At 42.5% G+C, this 23,826-nt stretch overlaps 1 protein-coding gene and 1 long non-coding RNA gene across 2 annotated transcripts in view; one reads left to right on the top strand and one right to left on the bottom strand.

Annotated features, from left to right (window-relative positions):
• Positions 1-642, bottom strand: part of UBE2D2 (ubiquitin conjugating enzyme E2 D2) — a 46,924-nt gene extending 46,282 nt beyond the window's left edge. Inside the window, exon 1 of the mRNA XM_024575023.2 lies at positions 3-642. Coding sequence (XP_024430791.1) covers positions 3-26 — 24 coding nt within the window. The 5' untranslated portion in view covers positions 27-642. The remainder of the gene's footprint in view (positions 1-2) is intronic.
• Positions 330-22,373, top strand: LOC123478149 (uncharacterized). The gene is made up of 5 exons (XR_008425347.1): positions 330-425; positions 3,102-3,284; positions 14,165-14,243; positions 20,119-20,171; positions 22,196-22,373. It is a non-coding gene; the product is annotated as an uncharacterized lncRNA (long non-coding RNA).
• Positions 22,374-23,826: the final 1,453 nt, after the last annotated feature.

Raw genomic sequence — 23,826 nt, 5'->3', positions numbered from 1 at the left:
ACCTTGTGGATTCTCTTTAGAGCCATCGTGGGAGACGGGTGGCGGCAGCCCCCAGGGCGGGGACGGGGACAGGGGAGGGACGGGGAAGGGGCGAGGGGGCGCGAGGCCGCTTCAGTGACCGCGGGTTGAGCGGAGAAGACGTAGAGCTCGGAAGCGCGCGTTCAGAGGGACCTATGGAGGGCCGAGGCCCACAGGGCTCCTGCGCCTGCCGCAGCGGTCACCGCATCACCCGGCGGCGGCCCGTTTATGCTCTGCGGTCCGAGCAGCCGCCGCCGCCGCCGCCGCGGTAGTGGCCTCTTCCTCTTTAACTCAGCACCGCCTCCTCAGCCGTCGCGAATCCCTCCGCGGGGGAGCAAGAGCCCAGGCCTCGGGATGGGCCAGCGCTTCTAGGTCGGACAGCTGGAGGGACGGACTGCCTGCTGCAGGTGGACCGAGGGACGCGCGGGCGGGCGGGCGGCGCCGCCGGGGTGGGGCCGCCCAAGCTCGGGGTGGGCCCAGGCCGTGGGGCAGGTCGGGAGGCGCGGGGATTGGCGGACCGGAGGAAGGAGGGCTGGGCAGCGCCGGCGGCGGAGGGATACGAGCCGCTCCAGCGAAATCTTAAACGTGCCGTCGCCACCTCGGCTGCCGAGAGGATAACGCCGCGAAGCTCGGAGAGGACTTCTCGCGAGAGCCGTGGTGCGAGTCGTGGGCACTCTCGCGCCGCGACCCTTGAGTCCTTTGCTTCTGGTTCCCCACGCAAGTGTCATTGGAGGTCAAAAACGTTTGAAGGGGAATGGTTTCCAGGTCACTTTACCGGCCCCAGAGCGTAGACCTACTCGGGAGGAGGCACTTAGGCCCACTGGAACGTTCCTGAAGGAGGCAGGGACTCGTCCAAGGTCACACAGTTTCACAATGGCAAAGCTGGGACTCGCCGGATCCCTTTCCCGAAGCTGCGTGGTGACAGCCTGGACACCTACGGGAAATGTGTTCTCTCGCATCACGCGGGCAGTCCTGGCATCGCTTTCCCAGTCAAGGCCTCAGCTGGATAACAGCTTGAATGCCTCTCATAGAAGTGTGCAGACCTCACTCTGCTACGTGAATTGTTACAAACCCGCACTGTACCAATTATCTGGGGGCAGGGTGGGGAAGGGGATTGGGGGGAAGGACTTGCACAGTGTGTTCCAGTAGTTAAAACCACCCTTGTGCTTCAGCTTATCATCAGGAGCAAGCCTAGAACGCCTATTCTGGAATTGCCTTTTAGGAGGTGAAAGCAAAGAGCTGATTTACCTAGCAACTACTCTGTCAAGCCCTGCCCCAAAATCAGTGAGCTATAAGGCCAGGCCTGAGCTGGGAGGTGCTTACTATCTGGCTGGAGACACTCACACGGGAGATTAGTATGGAATATTTTCTAGGGAGTTGATGCCCACATTCGCAAGTGCACTCCGAGGTTTTCTGTGTTTTTTCCTTTGGTAGAGAACTTGAAGATCATTGATTCTAACTTAATGAACTTTAAGAGGAGAAAAGTCACACAGTAGGGCAGTTAGAAAATTTATACTGCCTCAGCTGAGTAGAAAAGGTTAGGCCAATAGGCAGGGCCACTGTGGACTCAGTGAGTCAGAGGAGGGAAAAACTATCCAGTCCTCCAGGGTGGGCGTGTTCAAGGTTAGAAGTGAAAAAGGAACATTCTACAGCCCCAGATCTTTTCTTTCTCATAAATGTGAGGGGAGAAGTGGAAAAATGCCCATTGGTAATACTTTAAAGTTTTTTCTGCAACAATTTGTATTAGAAAAGCCTCATATATTTGTGCAAGAAATACAGATAAGCAAAAGGAAGGAAATAAAAGTCAACCATACTCTCATCATCCAATGATAATTTTTGACGTTTGGTTTATGTCCTCCCAGTCTTTTTTTTCCTAACATATAAATATACATATTTTTTCTTTGAAAAGCATCATATAATACTATTTGGTAATCTACCTTTATTTAAAAATAAAAGTTACATATATTTAAGGTGTGTAACGTGATGACTTGATATACATAAACAGTGAAGTGATTTACTACAGTCCAGGTAGCATATCCATCTCACTTTGGCAGAGGGGTGAGAGCACCTGTAATCTTTAGAATCGACTTCTTTTTTTCCCCTAAAGCTATGGTGGCTTGATGCTGAGATATATATATAACTTGATTTGTGAGAAAGAAACATCAACTTGTTGTTGCACTTATTTATGCATTTATTGGTTGATTCTTGTATGTTCCTGAACCCCCAGCCTTGGGATATTGGGAGGACTCTCACCAACTGAGCAACCCAGCCAGGGCCCTAGAAACTACTTTTAAAATAGACAATATATAGTGAGTTTTTCTTTTTCAATGCATGTTTCTATCATATTCTAATAGCTACATATTCTATCATATAAATGTATCACATTAACTGGTCACACTTTGGAGGCATTTTAAGTTGTTTCCAATTTTTACTATTAAAAATATTTCTATAGTGGATATCCTGTAGTTAATCTTTGTACAATTTCAAGGGTGCTTCTTTAGGGTAAACTCTAGAAATGATATTGCCTCATCAAAGAGTGATCAGATTTTTGCATCTATGTTCATGAAGGATATCAGGTTTTAATTATCTGTAATATCCTCATCAAATTTTTATGTCAAGGTTATCCTGGCCTCATAGTAAATCAGGAAGGCCCTAGCTGGGTGGCTCAGTTGGTTGGAGCATTGTCCCATACACCAAAAGGTTGTGAGTTCCATTCCCGACCAGGGCACATACCTAGGTTGCAGGTTTGATCCCCAGTTGGGGTGCATAAGGGAGGTAACCAATCAATGTTTCTCTCTCACATCGAGGTTTCTCTTTCTCTCCCTTCCTCCCTAAAATCAGTAAATATACCATCGAGTGAGGATTTTTTTAAAAGTAATAATAAATTGGAAAGTATTTCCTCCTCCGTGCTCTGAAAGACTGTATATGATTACTTTTTTCTTCCTTAAATATGTGGTAGAATTCACCAGTGAAGACATCGGGCTCTGTAGTTTTCTTTAAATTTTGCATGACACCAAATGTGCTCCAGGTATTTTTTAAATTTATTTTTATTTATTTATTTACTTATTTATTTTGCTTTTTAGAGAGAGGGAGTGGAAGGGAGAAAGAGAGGGAGACAATGATGTGAGAGAGAAACAGCAATCGGTTGCCTCTGGAACAAGTCCCTACTGGGACCAAACCTGCAACTCAGGCACGAGCCCTGACCTGGGATCCAACCAGCAACCTTCTGCTTTGAGGGAAGACGCACAACCAACTGAGCCACACAGGTAAGGGCTAGAGTTTTCTTTGTGGAAAGTGTTAGATAATAAGTTCAATTTCTTTAATAAATATGGGGTATTTAGATTTTTCTTTTCGCTTCCTGCTCCCATTGTGATATTTTGTGTTTTTAAAGGAATTTTTCCATTTCATTTCAATTGTTGATTTATTAGAATAAACTTACTCATAATATCTTCTTATTTTTCCTCTTACCATCTGTAGCATATAATGATGTCCCTTTTTGTATGTCTGATATTGGTTATTTGTGTTTTCTCTATTTTTTCCTTGATAAATCTTGCTAGAGACTTAGCGATTTTATTAATCCTCCAAGGAACCAAATTTTTACCTTGTATTTTCTCTGTTTTCTATTTTATTGATTTCTGCTCTCATTTTTATTATTTTCTCTCTTCTACTTATTTTGGATATAATTTGTTCTTTTTTTTTTAAGCTTTAAAAAAAAGGTGTTTATTTATTTGTTTTCAGAGAGGGGAAGGAAGGGAAAGAGGGAGAGAAACACCGATGTGTGGTTGCCTCTCGCACACCCCCCACCAGGGGCCTGACCCACAACCTAGGCATTCACCCTAGACTGGGAATTGAACCGGTGATCCCTTGGTTCACAGGCCAGGAGTCAATCCACTGAGCCACACCAGCCAGGGCTTTTTTTAAAGCTTCTTAAAGTAGGGTCTTAGATCATCAATTTTACACTTTTCCTTTTTTCTAATATAAGCACTTTCTAGTATATCATTAAAAGCACACTGCTTTTGCTACATCCCACAATTTTATGTTTTGTTTTTATTTTCATTCAGTTTAAAATAGTCATATTCCCCCTGTGATCTATTCTTTCACCAAGGATTATTTTCAAATACTTTGAAATGTGCTAGTCATCAGGGAAATACAAATTAAAATTATACATTTACTGGAATGGCTAAAATAAAAGACATTAACAATAATAAGTGATAGCAAGGAAGTTCAGCAATTGGAACTCTTGTACATTCCAGGTGAGAGTATAAAATGGAATAGCAGTTTGAAAAACTGTTTGATAATTTCTAATAAAATTAAACATATACCTACCATATGATCCAGCAATTCTCCTCTTATTTACTTAAGAAAATTGAAAACATGTCCACAGAATGACTTGTACACAAATGTTTATAACAGCCTTATTCATATACAGCTCCAAAGTGGAGATAGTCCAAATGTCCACTCTCAGAAGAATAGGATAACAAATTATATGATATATTCATACAATGGATTCTACAACAAAAAGAAGGACGAACTATTGATACACTCAACAACATGGATGAGTCTCAAAACAGTTTTGTTAAGCAAAAGAAGAAAGAGACAAAAGAATATGAAGTGTACAATTCCATTTATATGAAGCCAAGAAACAAGCAAAACTAATTTTTGGTGTTTGAAGTGGTTGCTGTTGTTGGGGAGATCATTTGTCCAGAAAGGGATCAAGGAAATTTTCTGGGATAATGAAAATGGTTGATATATTGTTTTGGGTGGATGTTACAAAAATATGAATATGATATATGAAGGCATACCAGAACTTTCTGTACAATTCTTGCTGCTTCTTGTGAATCTATAAATATTTTTTTAAATTAAACTTTAAAACAGTACATTTGTAGAAATTCTATGTAGTAAGAGTCCATACGTGTAAAAAAATTTAAATAGCAATTATTACTTATACTCATTTTATATTTGAGAAAACTGATGTCCAAGTTAAATGTTGATTGTCAAAGTCATCCCGGATTCTTAACCACTGTGTCATACCACATGTATCCTATGGGTATTTATATATACAATATTTACATTAAAAAGTTCGAAGGGACACACATCGTTTGCTATGGCGGTTATTCCTGGGATGTTAGAATTAAGGGAGGGAACTTGAAGTTTTAGCACTATCGGTTTCTGTATTGTTTGACTCATTTACAACAAACACATTCCTTTTAGAATCAGAGTAAAAATATTTTAAAATTTTTCATTTGAGGGAGGATGGTAAAGCAAGACTTTCTTAACCCACAAAAAAAGAATTATATCAAGCACATTTCACTGCAGTTGCTTTTTAAAATTTTAAAAAATTTATTATTGATTTGAGAGAGAGATAGAAAGGGGGAAAGAGAGAGAGAAATGTCGATTTGTTGTTCCACTCATTGATGCATGTATTGGTGAATTCTTGTATTTGCCCTGACCAGGGATTGAACCTGCAACCTTGGTGTATTGGAACGACATTCTAAACAACTGAGCCATCCAGCCAGGGCTTGCAGTTGTTTGTTTGTTTTTTAATATTTTTTATTTTTAAATTACAGTTGACATACAATATTATAGTAGTTTTCAGGTGTACAGGTGCTTTTTTTTTAACCTCAATAATATTGTGATAGTTCTTCCGCAGCAGGACATGTGGAGCTCATTCTTTCATGATGGCATAGTATTCTGCAGTGTGAATTACAGTACCCTTTATCCTTTCCCAGTTGATGAGTAGTTAGACTCTGTCCAATTTCTTGCTATTACATGTAATTGGATATTTTTAAAACTTTAAAGTTTTTTTTATTGATACGAAAATAATAACTCAGGCTGGTGTGGCCCAGTGAATTGAGCGCTGGCCTGCAGACTGAAAGGTCACTGATTTGATTCCTGGTCAGGGCACATGCCTGGGTTGCTGGCCAGGTCCCCAGTTGGGGGCATTTGAGAGGCAACCAATTGATGTTTATCTCCCTCTCTTTCTCCCTCCTGCCCTCTCTCTCTAAAAATAAATACAATCTTTTAAAAAATTAAAAAATACTGTGTTCCTTTCAAAAAAAAAGAAAATAATACATACTCAGTATAAAACATTCAACATTTCAGAAATGTATGGTTTAGGAAGCAAAAGTCCTTCATAATCCCTCTCATATAGCCACCAAATACAGATGTTATTCTATGCATATATCACATATATCACGTATATTGTATAGTCTCTATACACTATTGAAAATATAAATGTGTTATACATTTTGTTTGCTACTGAAGCCACTGGATTTTAAATTCTAGGTCCTTACATCTTTCCCAGTAGTGAAGAGGCTGGGCCCTTGTAAGCTATATACTGTGAGAACCACCAACTCCTCAGAAATAGGGACTTTGCTGTCTACACTGCTCTGCCACCCCATCTGCATCATTGTCCTTGGACCCTGTCTTTCCCCCGCAGGGCAACATCCCTGTCTTTGTCTCCAAAGGTCCCCTACTCCTCTGGGACTTGACGTTCTTTTCTGTTCTTTCTTTTTCAATTAATTTTTTGAGAGAGAGAGAGAGAGGAAGGGAAAGACAGAAACATCGATTTGTTGTTCTACTTACTACTTACCGTATTTTTCAGACTATACGACACCCCCCCCGAATTTGGGGGGGGAAGGAGGGTGCGTCTTATAGTCCAAATGTAGCTTACCTGGCTCGCGGGCATGGGGGCCACGGTGGAGCGGGGTTTTTTTCCTATTTTCCTCTAAAACCTAGGTGTGTCTTATGATCTGGTGCGTCATAGTCTGAAAAATACGGTACATATGCCTTCATTGGTTCATTGTATCTGCCCTGACCCAGGACCAAATCCACTACCTTGGCTAGTGGGACAATGCTCTAACCAATTGAGCTACCCACCCATGGCTCCTTTTCTCTTTTTGTCTTTACAAATTCCACCCTCCCTCCCACCACACACACGATAAATACATGACTTGTCCACATCCTTTGCTATGTAAGCCACTTTTACAGATAGGCAAGTTCTTTTAAGCAGCAGAATTAATAACTAACAGAGTCACATTTTTAAATTGTTTAAACTTCCCCTTTGAATAATACCAAATAATAGTAACAGATTTGGTGAACAACTTGTATATGCACAGCTTTCCACTCAAGTGTTTCTTGTCTTCCCACTTCCTCTCCAGGATCTAGAGGGAGATTGGGGGGCTATCTTTAGGTTGAATAGCCAGACTGTTTGTTTTCCAGGCTGAAAGCCCCCAAAATTTCTACCACATGGTGTGTGGGCTGAGCCTGCAGTAAAAGATCTGCCCCTTGGCTGAGGCACTCTCATCCCAGCCACAAGGTCCATGGGGAAGAGTAGTGGTTGAGGGCTCTGGGAATTCAAAGCAGAACACCACTCCCAACTTCACAGGGACTGATTTGGTAGACTTCTTGCAAGGGCAAACAGTTGGCTGGGACCAGTCTTTTCTAATAGAAAAATATCACCATCATCATCATAGTTAAAATTTGATGAGTACTTCCTTCAGGCCAGGAACATTTTACATAGATTTTGTTAATCTCACAGTCCTATGAAGATGCTAACATTATCCCTGTTTTACTGCTGAGAAAACCTGAGTTTTAAGAGGTCAAGTAACTTATGGAAACTTTACACTATAAATAGCAGAATAGGGCTCAAACCCCCTGACTGCAAAGCCCCAGTGCTAAACCACAATGTCACTTATCACATCACCTCTCAGCACTACTGACTTCAATAAGGGAAGAGGCACAGTGTGCACAAACATCTTCTCCTTTGCAATTATTTCACCAGGAGGAAGCCCACATTTGCACAACAATATCTCCCCCCAGGACAGAGCAGAAGATGGTATTTCTCCTTTCTACTAGGTTTTGAACCCCTCTACACTGGATTTAGACTGTAGCTCTGTGACATAAAGGCTTAGAATCCCATAGAGTGGTTTTGTTTGGTTGTTTTTAAGATTTTATTTGTTTTTGGATACAGGGGAAGGGAAGGAGGAAGATAAGAAAACAGCAATGTGTGGTTGCTTCTCATGCACCCGTACAGGGGACCTGGCCCACAACCCAGGCATGTGCCCGACTGGAAATCAAACCGGCGACCCTTTGGTTCCCAGACTGGCACTCACTCCACTGAGCCACACCAGCCAGGGCTGTTTGTTTGTTTTTGTAAGGGAGCTTCTGTCTTATTCAATAATTTGTGAGTGTAAAGGTTTTCTTGAACTGCTCATTATTCAGCCAGTCACTTATGAATTCATTCAACAAGTATCTTTGATATGCCAGACATTGGGGATTAAAAGCAGGAACAAAAGAGGCAACATCTTTGCTGTCCAGAAACTGACAGTCTATTGAATGAGCCATTTGTGCAACCATTACAATAAAGTGTGATCACTCTCTGATGGCAGGACCCTGATCTAAAGGAACCTGACCTAATCTGGGTGGCTGGCAAGGAAAGTTTCCTGAAAGATGACTTTTAGGATAAAACCAGGCTGCCCACAAATGTAGAAAGAGTCAGGTGGCAAAACCCATGTCATTTCTTTAGCTAGCAATTCCTATAAAGTAGGGCATAGATATGGGACCAGGCATCCCAAGCAGAACAAAGGATGGTAGGCAGAACACCCCCCGAATTGTATATAACAAGAGAATGTGGCTGGACAAAAAGAATGTAAAATTAATTACCACAATTCCTTTGGTAAACCACTTGTTCTGATTTTTGACCATGAAAAAAAAAGACCTACTTCAAACTCACAAAGTCTGGCTTTCTACAGAACTAGATTAGCCTCTAACAAATATTGTATCTTGCTGTGCATAATGTGCACTTTTTTGCCCAAATTTTTGAGGGAAAGATAAGGATACATTACACACGGGTATAATGATTGCGCATACCATGGGCATAATAATCCATGTATAATGCACACAGAGACACGGGTGCAAGTTTTACATGGCAAATGCAGTAACCTCTAACGGCCTCTAATGGTGGTACTATCTTAAAGAGAGTGGAGTGTTTGGGGACATTTTTATGTTTTACAATACAATTTACAAATAAAATGCACAGATTTTTAAATGTTCAGTTCCATGAGTTTTGACAATTCTTTATGTATACACGAGGTCTGTCCGGAAAAAGTCCAGTCATTGTTAATGTAACAAGAACAGTTTTCGCAACATCATTGTAACCTGGCAGACAAGGAGAGCGGACCAGAATGCGCATGCATGAACAATGACAACTTCACTGTACTAGTCAGTGGGAGACAGTAGACGCCCTTGAGTGAGCATGGGTATCGTGTGGCAGTCACATTCAAAATGACTGAGCGAACAGAACAATAAATCTGCATCAAATTTTGCATTAAGCTTGAACATTCCTCTGCAGAAACTATTCGGGTGATTCAGAAGGCTTTTGGGGAAGATGGAGTAAGTGCAGTGCAAATAAAAGCAGGGCACAAACACTTCAAAGATGGTCTAGAATCTGTTGAAAGGGATCCACGTTCTGGAAGGCCTGCAACAGGCAGAACACCTGAGAATGTTGAATGTGTACAGGCTGCAATCAGCAAAGCTCGGTGACCGACAGTGAGAGAACTAGAAGCTGATCTGGGATTCCAAACACTACTGTTTCCAAGATATTGATGCAGGGTCTTGGCATGAAACGTGTCGTGGAAAAATTCGTTCCGCATCTTCTGCTACCAGAGCAGAAGGAACATCGTGCTGCAGTTGCTAATGACTTGATTCAAACTGATACCAATAAACCAGGTTTCCTCATGAAGGTCATAACCAGAGATGAATCGAGGGTTTACAGCTATGATCCAGAAACAAAAGCCCAGTCGTCCCAGTAGAAGACACCTGGTTCTCCACGCCTGAAGTAGGAGCAGCAAAGTCACAGCAAGATCAAGACCATGTTACCCGTGTTTTTTAATTGGGAAGGTGTATGCCCATCACAAGTACACCCCTCCAGGCCAAACAATAAGGAGTACTACCTCAATGTTCTTCGTCGTTTGAGAGATGCAATACGACAAAAACAGCTGCAGCTATGGGCAACTGGTGATTGGCAGCTTCATCAGGACCTAACACACCCACGCATGCACCAGGTCTCCTGCAGAGTTTGTTTTGCAAAACATCAAATTACCCAGGTGACTCAGCCCTCACCCACCGTAGTGCAGATTTGGTGCCCTGAGACTTCCCAAAACTAAAATCACCTATGAAAGAAAGGGAAGAGATTTCAGGCTGTTGATGACATTCAGGAAAATATGGCAGGACAGCTGATGGTGACTGGGAGAGTGGTGTGTGGTCCCAAGGTGCCTACTTTGAAGGGGACTGAGGCATCATTGTCCTGTGTACAATGTTTCTGCAATTGTATCTTATATCTTCTTCAATAAATGTCTCTATTTTTCACGTTACATGGCTGGATATCTTCTGGACAGACTTCATATATTTTTTAGTATAAAATATGTATTACACATATATAAAGCTGTACACTTAAGATTTTCACAATTTATTCTAAGTTATACCTCAATAAAAGGGTTTGTATCTTTATGAAATTCCAGTTGTGTGTTGTCTGTGTGTGCATGTGTGTTAGAATGTGCATAGAAAAAGGTCTGGACAGATGAAGATCAAATTTCAATAGTTTACTTAGTTATCCCTGGGGAATTGCATGGGAAAAGTGGGGAAAGCTTCTTTCACATTTTGCTTTAGATACTCCTACAGTATTTACATTGTAAAATATTAAGCATGATTTGCTTTTGTTATGGAAAAATCAGCAAAAAAGAAATAGAGAAAAAATATATACTCTAACAGGGAATTGGTTAATAAACATGCAAGGCTATGAATGTATTATTTCCCTTCTGCGGGGTTCCCTACATCACTCCATTGGTTTCAAGGGCATTCTGCTGTCTTCCCTTCCTCTTCATGGGTGAAGAAGACAGAGTGAGAACATTAAAAATGCTTCAGGCAAATTGTGTCCAGTCCAGATTATGGTATTGCTGATTTCCCTCTAATTTACACTAAGAAAATTAAACTTTTGGTTGGGGTCGATCCTGTTTAAGCGAGAAAGCAGCGGACCTCAATACTATGTCTCACGACCTTGTAACATTTCCACTGGAAGTAGGATTTGGTGGCGAAGCTCCGCGTGAACGTTATCACTTTTTAAACATCTATTTTTACCGATGCCCTAGAAGCGTTCCTTGGGAAAGGTTCCTGTTCCAGTAAAAGTAGCCAATGGGAAACAGGCAGAGGGGACTTAAGAGGTGGGGCTGGCTTTGAGAAGTGTCAGCTGAGGGTGAGAAAGCGGCCTCTAACGCCCCGCCCCGTCCCTCCCTACCGCTTTCGGCTCCGCTCGGGCCGGGTGTCGCCATCCTTAGGGCAGGGGGTGCCTCACTAGCTCTACCTTTCCCGCCTCCTCAAACGAAAAAAAAATTAAATATTTTTACTCTGATTATAAAAGGAGTGTATTTTGTTGTAAATGAGTCAAACAATCCAGAAACCTATAGAGCTAAAAATTCAAGTTCCCTCCCTTAATTCTAACATCCCAGGAATAACCGCCATAACAAACGATGTGTGTCCCTCTGAACTTTTTAACGTAAATATTGTATATATAAATACCCATAGGATACATGTGGTATGACACAGTGGTTAAGAATCCAGGATGACATTGACAATCAACGCTTAACTTGGACATCGGTTTTCTCAAATGTAAAATGAGCATAATAAGTAATAACTGCTATTTTAATTTTTTATATATGTGGACTATCACTACATAGAAGGTTCTGCGAATGTGCTGTTTTAAGCTTTATTTTTTAAATATTTACAGATTCACAGGAAGCAGCAAGAATTGTACAAAAAGTTCCAGTGCGCCCTTCATCTAGCTCACTCCAGTGTTTGCATCACATAATTATAGTAAAATATCAAAACCAGGAAATTGATGTTGGTGCAATGTGTGTATATAATTTAATGCCATTTTATCACATGAGCAGGTTCCTGTAATCATTACCACAATGAAGATGCAGAACTATTCCGTTACCACAGAGATTTCCTTCGTGGTACCTCTTTACAGTCATATCTACCACTCCTGCATCCCAGCATCGCTACCCATTGGCAATTACTGATCTATTTTCCATCTCCGTAATTTTGTCACTGAGAATGCTGTGTAAATGGAATCACACAGTACATGACATTTCAAGATTGGCTTTTCTCTCTCTGCACAATGCCTTTGAGAACCATCCAAGTTGTGTGCATCGACATTTGTTCTTTGCTGGCTAGTATTCCACTCTGTAATGTACTTTTAAATTGTGGCAAAATGTACATGACAAAAATCTCCCATGTTAGTCATTTTTAAACGTAGAGGCGAGTGGCATTAAGTACGTTGTTGTATAGCCACTACCACCATCCACCCACAGAGATGTTTTCATCTTACAAAGCTGAAACTCGATACCCATTAAGCAGAAACTCCCCATTCCCTTTACCCCAACCCCTGACAACCACCATTTTACTTCTGTCTCTATGGATTTGACCACTCCAGGTAACTCAAATAAGTGGAATCATATAGTATGTGTTCTTTTGTGACCAATGTATTTCACATAACTTAATGTCCTCAAGGTTCATCCATGTTGTAGATGAATCAGAATTCCCTACCTTTTTAAGGTGGAATAATATTCCACTGTAGGTATATTCATGCATCTGTCGATGGACACTTGGGTGGCTTCTACCCTTCAGCTATTGTGCATTATGCTGCTATGACCATGGATGTTCTCTAATGTATTTTTTTATCAAAACTATATCATACCACGGGTTAACAAAATAGTAGGTAAGGGGAAGTTTCTCTTTATAGAATATTCCAGATAATATTTTAAGAAGGAATAATAGAATATCAGCATTTTTCAACCTCCAGTGAATTAATTGATTGAGGAATGGAGCATTATGCTGGACACTATGTGTCTTCTGGTCGCAGTCCACCACACCAACTGTGAAGCGGTCTTGCCGTCAAATCTCTACACCTAACTATGAAGTAACAGGAAATACAAAGGAAAGCATGTCAAAACTACACTTTGGATATGCAATCAGCAAAATCCAGATTTGGAGACACTACATGACAGGCAACACGGTTTCTTCAGCAAACAGGTTGTAGTTAGGGTCTCACTCTCACGTAAACGCTCACGCGCACACACACATGCACAGATGGAGGAAACATAAATTAAAAGGTACTTAAGAATCCACACTAAAAGCTTGTGCAAAAACATTCATAGCCACATCATTCACAATAGTAAAAAAAAAGGAGACAACTCTCATATTTACCAACCGATGGATGAGTAAATAAAATGGGATGTATTTGTACAACGGAATATTATTTGGTCATAAAAAATGAAGTATTGATACATGCTACAACATGAACAAACCTTAAAAACATGCTCACTAAAAGAAGTCAGTCACAAAGGACCACAAATGATACGATTTTGTTTTTATGAAATGTCCAGAATAGGCAAATTCATAGAGACAGAAAGTAGGTATTTTTGCCCTGGCCAGGTAGCTCAGTTAGTTGGAGTGTTGTCTTGTTACACCAAGTTTGGGGGTTCAATCCCCGGTCAGGGTACATATAAGAATCAACAAATAAATGCATACATAAGTGAAACAACAAATCAATGTCTCTCTCTCTCCCCCAGCTTTCTGGCCTCTCTCTCTCTAAAATCAATATATAAAAATTAAAAATTAATAAAAATAAAAACTATGACTCCTTGGCCAAGAGGATTTTCAGTCAATGACTCTAAAAAAAGAAAGAAAGAAAAAAAAAAGCAGCCATAAAGGATGAGGGAATTGAAGAAGGTGATGCTCAAAGCGAGTGGGTTACTTTTAGGAAGACGAAAGTGTTCTAAAATTGTGGTGATGGATGCAAAGCTGTAAATACACTAAAATCTATTAACTTGTTCTCTTTGGGTGAATTGTATGGTATATGATTATATATAACTGTATGGTATATGATTAAATCTGATAAACATTTAAGAAGAATATCAATCAACCACAATGTGTGGTCACTGTTCATATTCTGATTCAAACAATTAAAAAATAAATTTATGATACAAACTAAAATTTGAACACTAACTAGATATTTGAGGATATTTAAAGATTTATTACTATTTTTAAAGTGTATTTTGTTTTTTAAAATAGAATCTTTCTCTTTCAGATATACATACTCAAGTTTTTACAGATGAAATTATACCTGGGATTTGCTTCAAAATAACACAAGAAATAAGCAAGTAGAGGTACAAATAAAACAAGACTTCCCATGATAGTAATTATTGAAGCTGAGTGATGGATGTGTGAGGGCTCATTATAATCTATTCTTTCTACCTTCATATATGTTGAAAATTTCCATAATAATAAAAATACATATCAATGAACATATTCCATGTTAATAGATGGGGACCAACTTTACCCTCTTTTTTAAAAAGATTTTATTTATTTATTTTTAGCGAAAGAGGAAGGGAGGGAAAAAGAGAGGGAGAGAAATATCAATGCGTGGTTGCCTCTCAAGCACCCCCTACTGGGGTCCTGGCCCACAACCCAGGCATGTGCCCTGATTGGGAACCAAACCAGAAATCCTTCGGTTCACAGGCCAGCACTCAATCAACGGAGCTACACCATCCAGGGCTATGCTCTTTTTTAAAAGATTTTTAAAAATTTATATCTTTAGAGAGAGGGGAAGGGAAGGAGAAAGACAGGGAGAGAAACATCGATGTGTGGTTGCTTCTTGCACGCCCCCAACTGGGTACCTGGCCCACAACCCAGGCATGTACCCTGGCTGGGAATCAAACTGGTGACCTTTCAATTTGCAGGCCGACACTCACCAGTCCACTGAGTCACACCAGCCAGGGCCCAACTTTATGCTCTTTAAGAACTTCACAGCCTTACATATTTACTAACCAACTCCCTATAAGAATATATTGGGTTATTTCCAAGTATTCAAAATTCTAAACAATATAGCAGGAAATATCCTTGTACAAATGTCTCTGTCCAATTAACTATTTCTTTAGAATAGATTCCTAGAAGTGAAAGTGCTGGGTCAAAGGCTGTGCATGTTTTAGATTTTTGTGTATATGGAGAGATTGTCCTCTAGGAAAATCCTTGAGGTTAACTATTTTTCAATACTTTGAACAATATATTGGTTATTCATAGTCCTTTTCTTCCTTTTTTAAAAGATTTTATTTTTATTTTTAGAGAGGGGGAAGGGAGAGAGAAAGAGAGGAAGAGAAACATTGATCGATTGGTTGCCTCTTCCCCAACTGGGCACCTGGCCCACAACCCAGGTATGTGCCCTGACCGGAAATCAAACCGGCAACCTTTTTATTCACAGGCCAGCCCTTAGTCCACTGAGCCACACCAGCCAGGGCTCTTCCTTTAAGAAAAAAAAAAAGTTTTATTACAATATAACTTATATGCCATCAAATTCACTAATTTCAAGCATACACGTCAATGATTTTTTGTATCTTTAGAGCTATGCAATCATCACCACAAACTAATTTTAGACTATCTTTCCCATCCCATTTACAGATACTCAGTCCCACACCCCTCTGGGTAACCACTAATCTACCCCTTTTCTCTACAGATCTGCATTTTCTGGACATTTCATAAAATGGAACCATACAAAATCGGTTCTTTTGTGTATGGATTCCTTTACTGAGCACATGTTTTTGAAGTTCATCAATGTTGTAGTATGTATCAGTATTTTGTTCCTTTTTTAATTCCTTTTTATTGCCAAATAGCATTGCATTTTGTTATGAATTGATCAGTCGATTGATAAACCACCCAAATGGTGTTTCTACTTCTTGGCTATCCTAATAATAAATACTGCTGTGAACATTCACCAGCAAGTCTTTGTATGAACTTGTATTTTTCACTTCTGCTGGATGGATATGTAGGCTCTCAGTTGGCTTCAAGTGTGCTTGAGAAGGAAGGCGAAGGTAAAAAAGCTGGGAACTCTCCCTCAATGAATATTTAACGTTGGGAAATAGAGTGGAGATTCTTCCTCCTTCCATCTCACTGAAATGGAGAATGATCTTATCGAGAGTGCCTCAGTTTTCCATCATTCTTTCAGTAAGTACTTCCTGAGCCCTCAACACCTGCACTACGCCTGGCACATATTGGGTGGTGGATCAATAATTATTTGTTCAATGAATGAATAAGTGATTGCTAAATGTGTTTTGTGCCTGAGTCTAGGGATACAATGAATAATACTGACCTAAGTGTGTTCATGATCAAGTGGGACCATGATAATATCGGAAATTATAATCCTGTGGAATGAACCCTATAGCAAGAGCAAAAACTACCATCACCATTGCCACCGAACCCTGACTCTGAGCACTGCCTTATTTAAATCCAACCGACCACCCTGTAAGGTGGACACTGTTTTATTTTACAGATGAGTAAACAGTTTCCAGATGAGGAAACTGGGGCTTTGTTAGGGAGAGGCATAGGAGGATGTGTTGCATGAAGCAGGGGTGCAATCTAGATTGTGAGGTTCAGGGAAGGAGTCTGGGAAGGGCAGACATCTCATTTGAATCCTGAATGACAGGTAAGAGGTAATCAGGACTAATGAAGAAGGGCTGCCTTTTCAGGTAAAGGAAAATTGTGCACAAAAGCCCGGGAGTCAGGGGAGCAACTGTGGCCTCCCTTTCCCTGCACTAGCATCCATGCTTCAAAAAATTCTAGGGCAAGTATCTGCCCTGGCTGAATGGCTCAGTTGGTTGGAGCATCATCCCATGGACCAAAGGGTTGCATGCTTGATCCCCAGTCAGGGCACATACCTAGGTTACAGGTTTGATTTCTGATCAGGGTGCATATGGGAGGCAACTGGTTGATGTTTCTCTCTCTCTTTCTCCCTTTATCTCTCTCTAAAATCAATAAGCATGTCCTCTGGTGAGGATATATATATATATATTCACAATATGTAACATATATATACATTTATATACACATATATATGTGTATACATACATACACATACACAAATTATGGTCTGTCCAGAAGGTATCCAGCCATGTAATATGAAAAATAGAGACATTTATTGAAGAAGATACAAGATACAAGAAACACTGCACCTAGGACAGTGACACCTCAGTCCCCTTCCAAGTGGGCACCTGGGGACTGCACACCATTCTCCCAATAGCCATCAGCTGCCCCGTTGTATTTTCCTGAATCTCATCAACAGTCTGAAATCTATTCTCTTTCAAAGGTGATTTTAGTTTGGGGAAAAGCCAGAATTCGCAGGGCATCAAATCTGAGCAATGGGGTGGGGGGTGCAAGGCTGAGTCACCTGGGTGTTTGCTGTTTAGTCACCAAAAAACTGCGTGAGACCTGATGCATGAGCGGGCACATTTTCCTGATGAAGCTGCCAATCACCAGTTGCCCATAGCTGCAGCCTTCTGAATCATCTGAATAGTTTCTGTTGAGAAATGTTTAAGCTTAACACAAAATTTGATGCAGATTCATTGCTCTATTTGCTCAGTCATTTTGAATGCTACAGCCACACAGTACACATGCTCACTCAACATGCATCCACCGCCCCCCACTGACTAATACAGTGAAGTCGTCATTATTCACGCATGCGCATTCCAGTCCACTCTCCTTGGCTGCCAGGTTACATCAATGTCACACAAATCATCTCATTATATTAACAGTGGCTGGACTTTTCCCTGACAGACCTCATTTTATATATGTTATATATAAAATTCTATACATAATTGTTATATATATATAAAATTCTTGCCATGGCTGGTGTGGCTCAGTGGATTGCCGGCCTGCAAACCAAAGGGTCTCCAGTTTGATTCCCAGTCAGGGCACAGGCCTGGGTTGTGGGCCCGGTCCCCAGGAGGGAACATGTGAGAGGCAACCACACATGGATGTTTCTCTCCCTCTTTTTCTCCCTCCCTTCCCCTCTCTCTAAAATAAATAAATAAAATTTTACAGCAAGTATCTGAAATATGTGTTCTGTGCCAGCTCTTCCCCTGTTCCCCTAAAGACCTCTTTGTCATCTTGTAGACCAGAGCCTGCGATCAAATTGTCCTTTAGGAGTACCAGGTCTCTCTAAATACTGTCAGTTACCTGAGGATGGGTGGCTGGGCTGAGGCCTTTCACACTCACTGGGTGGCCAGCTGCTGACACTAATGCCAGACAGGAAGTCAAAAATATGTGTATGTGTGTGAGGTCCCCTTCGTGAGCCAAACTCTCACCTAACCCCTGAATCTCCACCCCGAGGTTTATTTCTGGGGATCAAGAATTCCCTTCTACCATGTAAATGGCCCCTGCAAAGGGGCATTTTGGCCCTTAACACCTTAGGACCAATTGTTATCAGTTGGGAATGAAGAGAAAGATACATCCTTTCATTCAACAAATACTCATTGAGAAGCTACTTGTGCTGGCCCCATGCTAGCTCCAGTGTGTAAACTAGATAAAGTTGAAGCCCTCATAGAACTCACATGCTAATAGATCAGGATTCTGGTTCCCATGACGGTGTGACTAATTACCCCAAAATTCAGTGGTATAAAACAACAATTTACTATTCTCATGGGTTCTTGGGTCAGAAATTTGGACAGGGCAGGGTTACGGGCAGAACTATACTTTTCTTTTTAAGAACTATAGAGTGTTTCCTAAGGACTGTATCATAATTTATTTAACTGACCCCCATCGAAGGATATTTAATTTGAGGTTAAGTTTTAGCACACCTGTAGGATAAATTCCTAGACATATTATTGCCAGGTGAAGGATATGGACATTTAAGTTACCAGTAGGTATTGCCGACCGTTTCTTACGGAGGTTGTAAGACTCACACCCTCCACCAACAGTGCACGAGACTCTCTGTTTCCCACATCCAAAGACATTGCTCATCACAGATGAAGTCAGACATGCTTTTTCATATGCTTTTTGGTCGCTTGTAGTTCTTGCTCAGAGACTCGCATGCCTATATCTTTCTAAACCTGGGTTTCTCCACTTGTAAAAATGGGACGTAGACTCCTGGGATGCCCAAGCATGAGAATCATAAGATGAATGAATGGCAATGCCTGTGCAGTTCCTGTCTCCCTCACTCCCACTGCTGTGGGTGAGGACCCCATACACGGGGGCTCCTTTTTTGAAGAAGGCCTCCGGCCCTAAAGGGAGGACACTAAGGACTTCTGCTCTGAGAGGCTTTCGAGCTCTTTTCATAATTCATGGGGAACCCCCAACCACGGTAGCCAGTGATTAACAGCATCCACACCTACCTGTAATCCTAGGTGACAGCTGTATGGGGATGGCCAGATACTACAAATTAAACACAAGAATCCTTGAGAGCCATTATGGGAGACTCTAAACTGGGCCCAGCTAACCCCTCCCTGAATGTTAATGTCCAAGAGGCAGAATTGCCCAATGGATGGAGGTTCTGGCACTGCCATTTATTCTGCTGAATAACACTGGGGAAGTGGCTTGCCAAACTCTAAGTGCAATTTCTTCAGCTGTAGAAAAGGGTAATAATAGCACTTACCCAATGGAATGTTGCAGGCACGTATGAAGAGCATCTGGGAGCATAAAAAACAAATTTTCTTCCACCTTTTAAGTTCTTCTTGCTGGACTGGTAATCAAATTAACAGAGACAGATGAACAGTTGAACAGGAAAAAATGTACAGAGTTTATTACAGACGTACAAGCAAGGGTGTCATAAGATATGAGACCTTAAACCGATCGGGCAGATGAGGCTGATACGCCCTTCCAGGAAAAGGAGAAGCGCGGAGGAGTCTGGGACTCTGAAAGGAGAGTAGAGAATTCTAAGGTAGGAGAAGGAGCAAACGTATGGTAAACTATTCTTGCTGGGCCATCCAGAAGCAATGGGACACAGAGGGAAACAGGCTTTGCTAGATGTCCTCCTGTGTCACGTATGTGCTAATTCACCTGTGCTAAGTGCACATGCTAAAGTTCCCTTCCTGATGCAGGTTTTTCTAGCAGAGTTTTTTTTTAGGCAGGAAGGGGGAGGGTCAAAGATTCTTTCTGAGTTCTTTGTTAAGAATCAGTTTAAAATCAATATCCCAAAAGGCACAATTTGGGGTGGCAAATCTTTCTTCTCCCTCAAGCACCAGGCACCTAACCAGGTAGTTATTGTTATTCTTACAGATTGCCAACAGAAGGTTCCTAACAGCTCTAAAGGCGGCTCACTTAACATTGCTGTAAGTAGATAAATAAAGTCCCTCTCGCAGGCTCATCTTAATCTCTCCTCCCGTCAGTTCAGTTTATTCAAGTGGGTTCTGTAGTGAGAGGAGGTCATTGTTTTTAAGGCCTTGTTTTTCTCTCTTGTTTCAAGTGCAGCCTGTCAAACTCTGTGGGGGAGAGGAGGTGGCTTGGGGTAGTGCTCGTGTGGGGGCCTCCCACTCTTTCTTTGCCCTGAACCCATCTCTGGAGACCCAGGTGCTATCTGCTGGCAGGGAGGCAGGAGGGGAACGTTTGCACCTGGCCCAACTTCTGTGTGTGGCTTTCTGGCCTATTTTCACCCAGGTCTTTATACTTCTCCCAGGGTGATTGTTGACCCCTTCCAGAGATGGAGGGGGTGAGGGTGAATGGGCCAAGTTTGGGATTGGTCCCTGCCTAGCGCTTGATAATCATCATAAAGGCCTTCCTGGCCAGGGTAAGGAAACTTGGAGACTCCTTAAGGGGTTTTCACAGTTAGGATCCTTAGGCCTCCTTTGATCCCCGCTCCCCCCCAACCCCCGCCCCCCAGCCAGCACCACCCCCTGTGCAGATTTCTAGGCTGGGCCTGTAGAGGTGGCCCTCTAATGCATAACAATGTCTTCTTGTTATGGAACACTTACCACACCCAAGACTTCACACTAGATAATAATAATAGCTAGCTTTTCTTGAGTGCTTATTAGTTACCAAACCCCTCACAACTGTGCTTGGTGGAAGATACAGTTACAGACATGAAAAAGAAGGCTGAGGGTCCTTAACTACTCAAAGTGACAGGGCAACAAAAGGGCGGGGGGAGGTAGGCGTGTCGGTGAGGTGGGGACTGAAAGCCTGCTCCAGGACTCTGAAACCAGTGCTCACTACCTCCAGGCCGGCTGCACTTCCAAACCTGTCCCTCCTTTACCTGGGCTGGTACTTCAGCTTCCCCTGACCTCCCATGTCAGATTTTTCTACCCTCCCTCACCTCCAGGCCACCCACTGGGATTTTCATGCAGGCACCTATGAAGAGCATCTGGGAGCATAAAAAACAATTTCCCCCCCTTCACCACTCATTGTCCCTCCATTTATTACAGACCTTCCTGGTGTCATAAAGGATTAGCTCCCCAATCCCTCCCAATCCAGCTATCCTCTCCATCCTTTCTGGGGCTAGCCAACCCCCTCAAATAGCACAAGTCACCAGTGAGGGAAGGGGCTCTATGGAAGTCTCCCTCATCACCAGGTCAGCTGCTGGCCCTGGCCAAAGTAGCTCCTGGAGAAGGTTGGGAGGTGGTCAGGTGAAGCTTCAATTCTCTTTTGTCAGGTTCCTCCTTCCCAGGGTAACGAAGTTTGGATCAGTTCCAAGCAGCCCACCCAGCAGGGTTGAGGGTGGGGAAAATCTTAGTTTTTTTCGGAACTCTTACTCTACCACCTGCCAGCTCTATAGCCTTGGCCAAATCCCTTAGCTCCACTGTGCCTCACTGTCCTGCACAAATTGGAAATAAAGATAATATCTACTTTGGTGAGAATTAAATTATGTAATGTCTGTAAATTATTTAGCGCAATGCCTAAAATTAAATGCTGAGGAGGAGCAAAGTGGCTCAGGTCATCACTTTAGCACCATGGGCCCCCAATGGAGACAAGATTGTCCCTTAATCCCTACCCGCTAGAGCTGGGGTTCCTCCTTTGGAAGGCCCTAGAGGACTCAGAACTGTGGACTCCTCCAGGGGAGCTGGAGTGGGATGAGGGGGCTTCCTGGCTATTTTCATGGTTATTTTCTAGTTTTACCTCCCAAGGTTTTCTAAACCCAGGCCAGCTCCTCCTCCTGCCTCTCTCCACCTCCCAGCAGCTTATCCTACTCCCTTGACTCCTAAAATCCAACATTAAATAGGCCCATTGTATTTTGGCAATGTAGATAAAAGTGTGTTCCCTTTGACCCAGCAAGTCCACATCTAGAAATGCATCTTGAAATAACTAAGGAGCCTAGCAAGGATTTTGTTGTAAGGATGGGCCTCTCGATATTCTTTTTAAACAGGAACAACCTCCATATCTGAGGATAGGAGACTGGCCACGCACGAACGCACATGCGCGCACCTCTCCGACACAGCCGTCTACGGCCACCAAAAATTCTGCAGCAGAAGAAGGTTTTAATGACAGGAGCAAATGTTCAGAATGTCTTTTATTTAACTTTTTATATTTTTGAGAAAAAATGATAAAACATCACAGTACATAAAATATTCTTTGTTTATCTGTGGTTTCTAATTTATTTGCAAATGAGCATGTATTTATCCTGTAAAAGGGGGAAAGGCCATATTTGGCAAAACTTGGGTAGAAATGGGAGTTGGTGGCCTTTGACTGGTGTTATATTTAGCCCCTGGGTGGACCCCTGTCTTTCTGTGGCCCAATGAACTCCAGAGTGAGAAACCCCAGCAGGTTTAAAGGTTTAGGTCAAAACAAAAGCAGTAGCAAGGAAGACCTAGGAACTCCTGTGGTCCCCTTTCTAACACTCTCCGGCAGCAGCAGCAGCAGTGTCTTTGATGATCTGGATAGCAGGCGGCATGGCCCTGGCAGTGCCACGGAGGGCTGGGAGCCCCTTCTCTTTCTTTGATGTGGGTAACTGATGCACGTGGACTTCCAGGACCAGTCCTCCAGGGACCCCTTCCACCAGATAGGCCCCTCGGTGTGCAGCACCCCAAAGACCTGAACTCTTCCTCTAGAAGTGGCAGCCCCTCCCCCATTCTTTTTCACATTGTCCTCTCCATTGTCCTCTGTTCAGGTGATCAGCCCAGGCTGTCTGTGAGTGGGAGCACTGCTCATCTCTGCTCAGGGGGCTGTGAATGATAACAGAGATTTAATGGGGGGCAGTTCACATTTGTTGGGAGCATGCAGAAGGCTTAGAGGATGAGCTGGACACTAGACCTTTGCATCTTCAATAGATTCTTGGGTAAAAAGCAACAGGTAAATATTTGTGATCACTCCTTATGTGTCATGTATGGCACTAGCACTTTAAGAGCATCATCTGATGCCGGTCTAGGCCTCTGACCACTCCAATACATTGCCTGCCTCTAGTTCACTTAATCCTCACACAGGACTTGGCGCATCTTATCCTCATGGTTTACCCATCTCCCCCACCATGGTGGCATGAATGATATTGTTCTAGCTGTGCCTTCTGTCCAGCACTGCCCAGCCCTAATGTCTAGCATACATACTGATAGGTACTGGGGGAGGACTGAGATGGTTGGGAAGGGGTTTTTATTCTGTGCCCCTTACCTCTGTGAAGCTGACGCAGCTGAACAAAGGCTCCAGATGACCTGGTAGGGGAACCGAAGGAGTTTGGGTATAGGTGTGGGCATATTGGGTTATTTACAGGGGTCTGTTGGGGTCTAGATTCCCCACAGAGGCTGCCAGCTCAAATCTTCCATCAGCTTCTATTGCCCTGGATCTTGCTGCTCTCCTCACATGTGCTTGTCTCTGGTTTTCAGGGTACCAGATACCAGTGGGCAGGTGACTAAGTGGCATCCATTCCCACAGCTCAAAGGCTACTCAGATGGGTGAGCAGCGTCTGCCTCTATGAAACTGTAACCCAGTTTTGTCTGGAAACCTGACCTGGTTCCTGGGGAGGGGGCCTCCTCAGGGCCAGGGCGTCTGGTGGGGGAAGGGGTGGGG

Source organism: Desmodus rotundus, chromosome 10 (genome assembly GCF_022682495.2).
Source record: "Desmodus rotundus isolate HL8 chromosome 10, HLdesRot8A.1, whole genome shotgun sequence".
Classification (NCBI taxonomy): Eukaryota; Metazoa; Chordata; class Mammalia; order Chiroptera; family Phyllostomidae; genus Desmodus; species Desmodus rotundus.
This window is presented reverse-complemented; position numbering and strand designations above follow the sequence as displayed.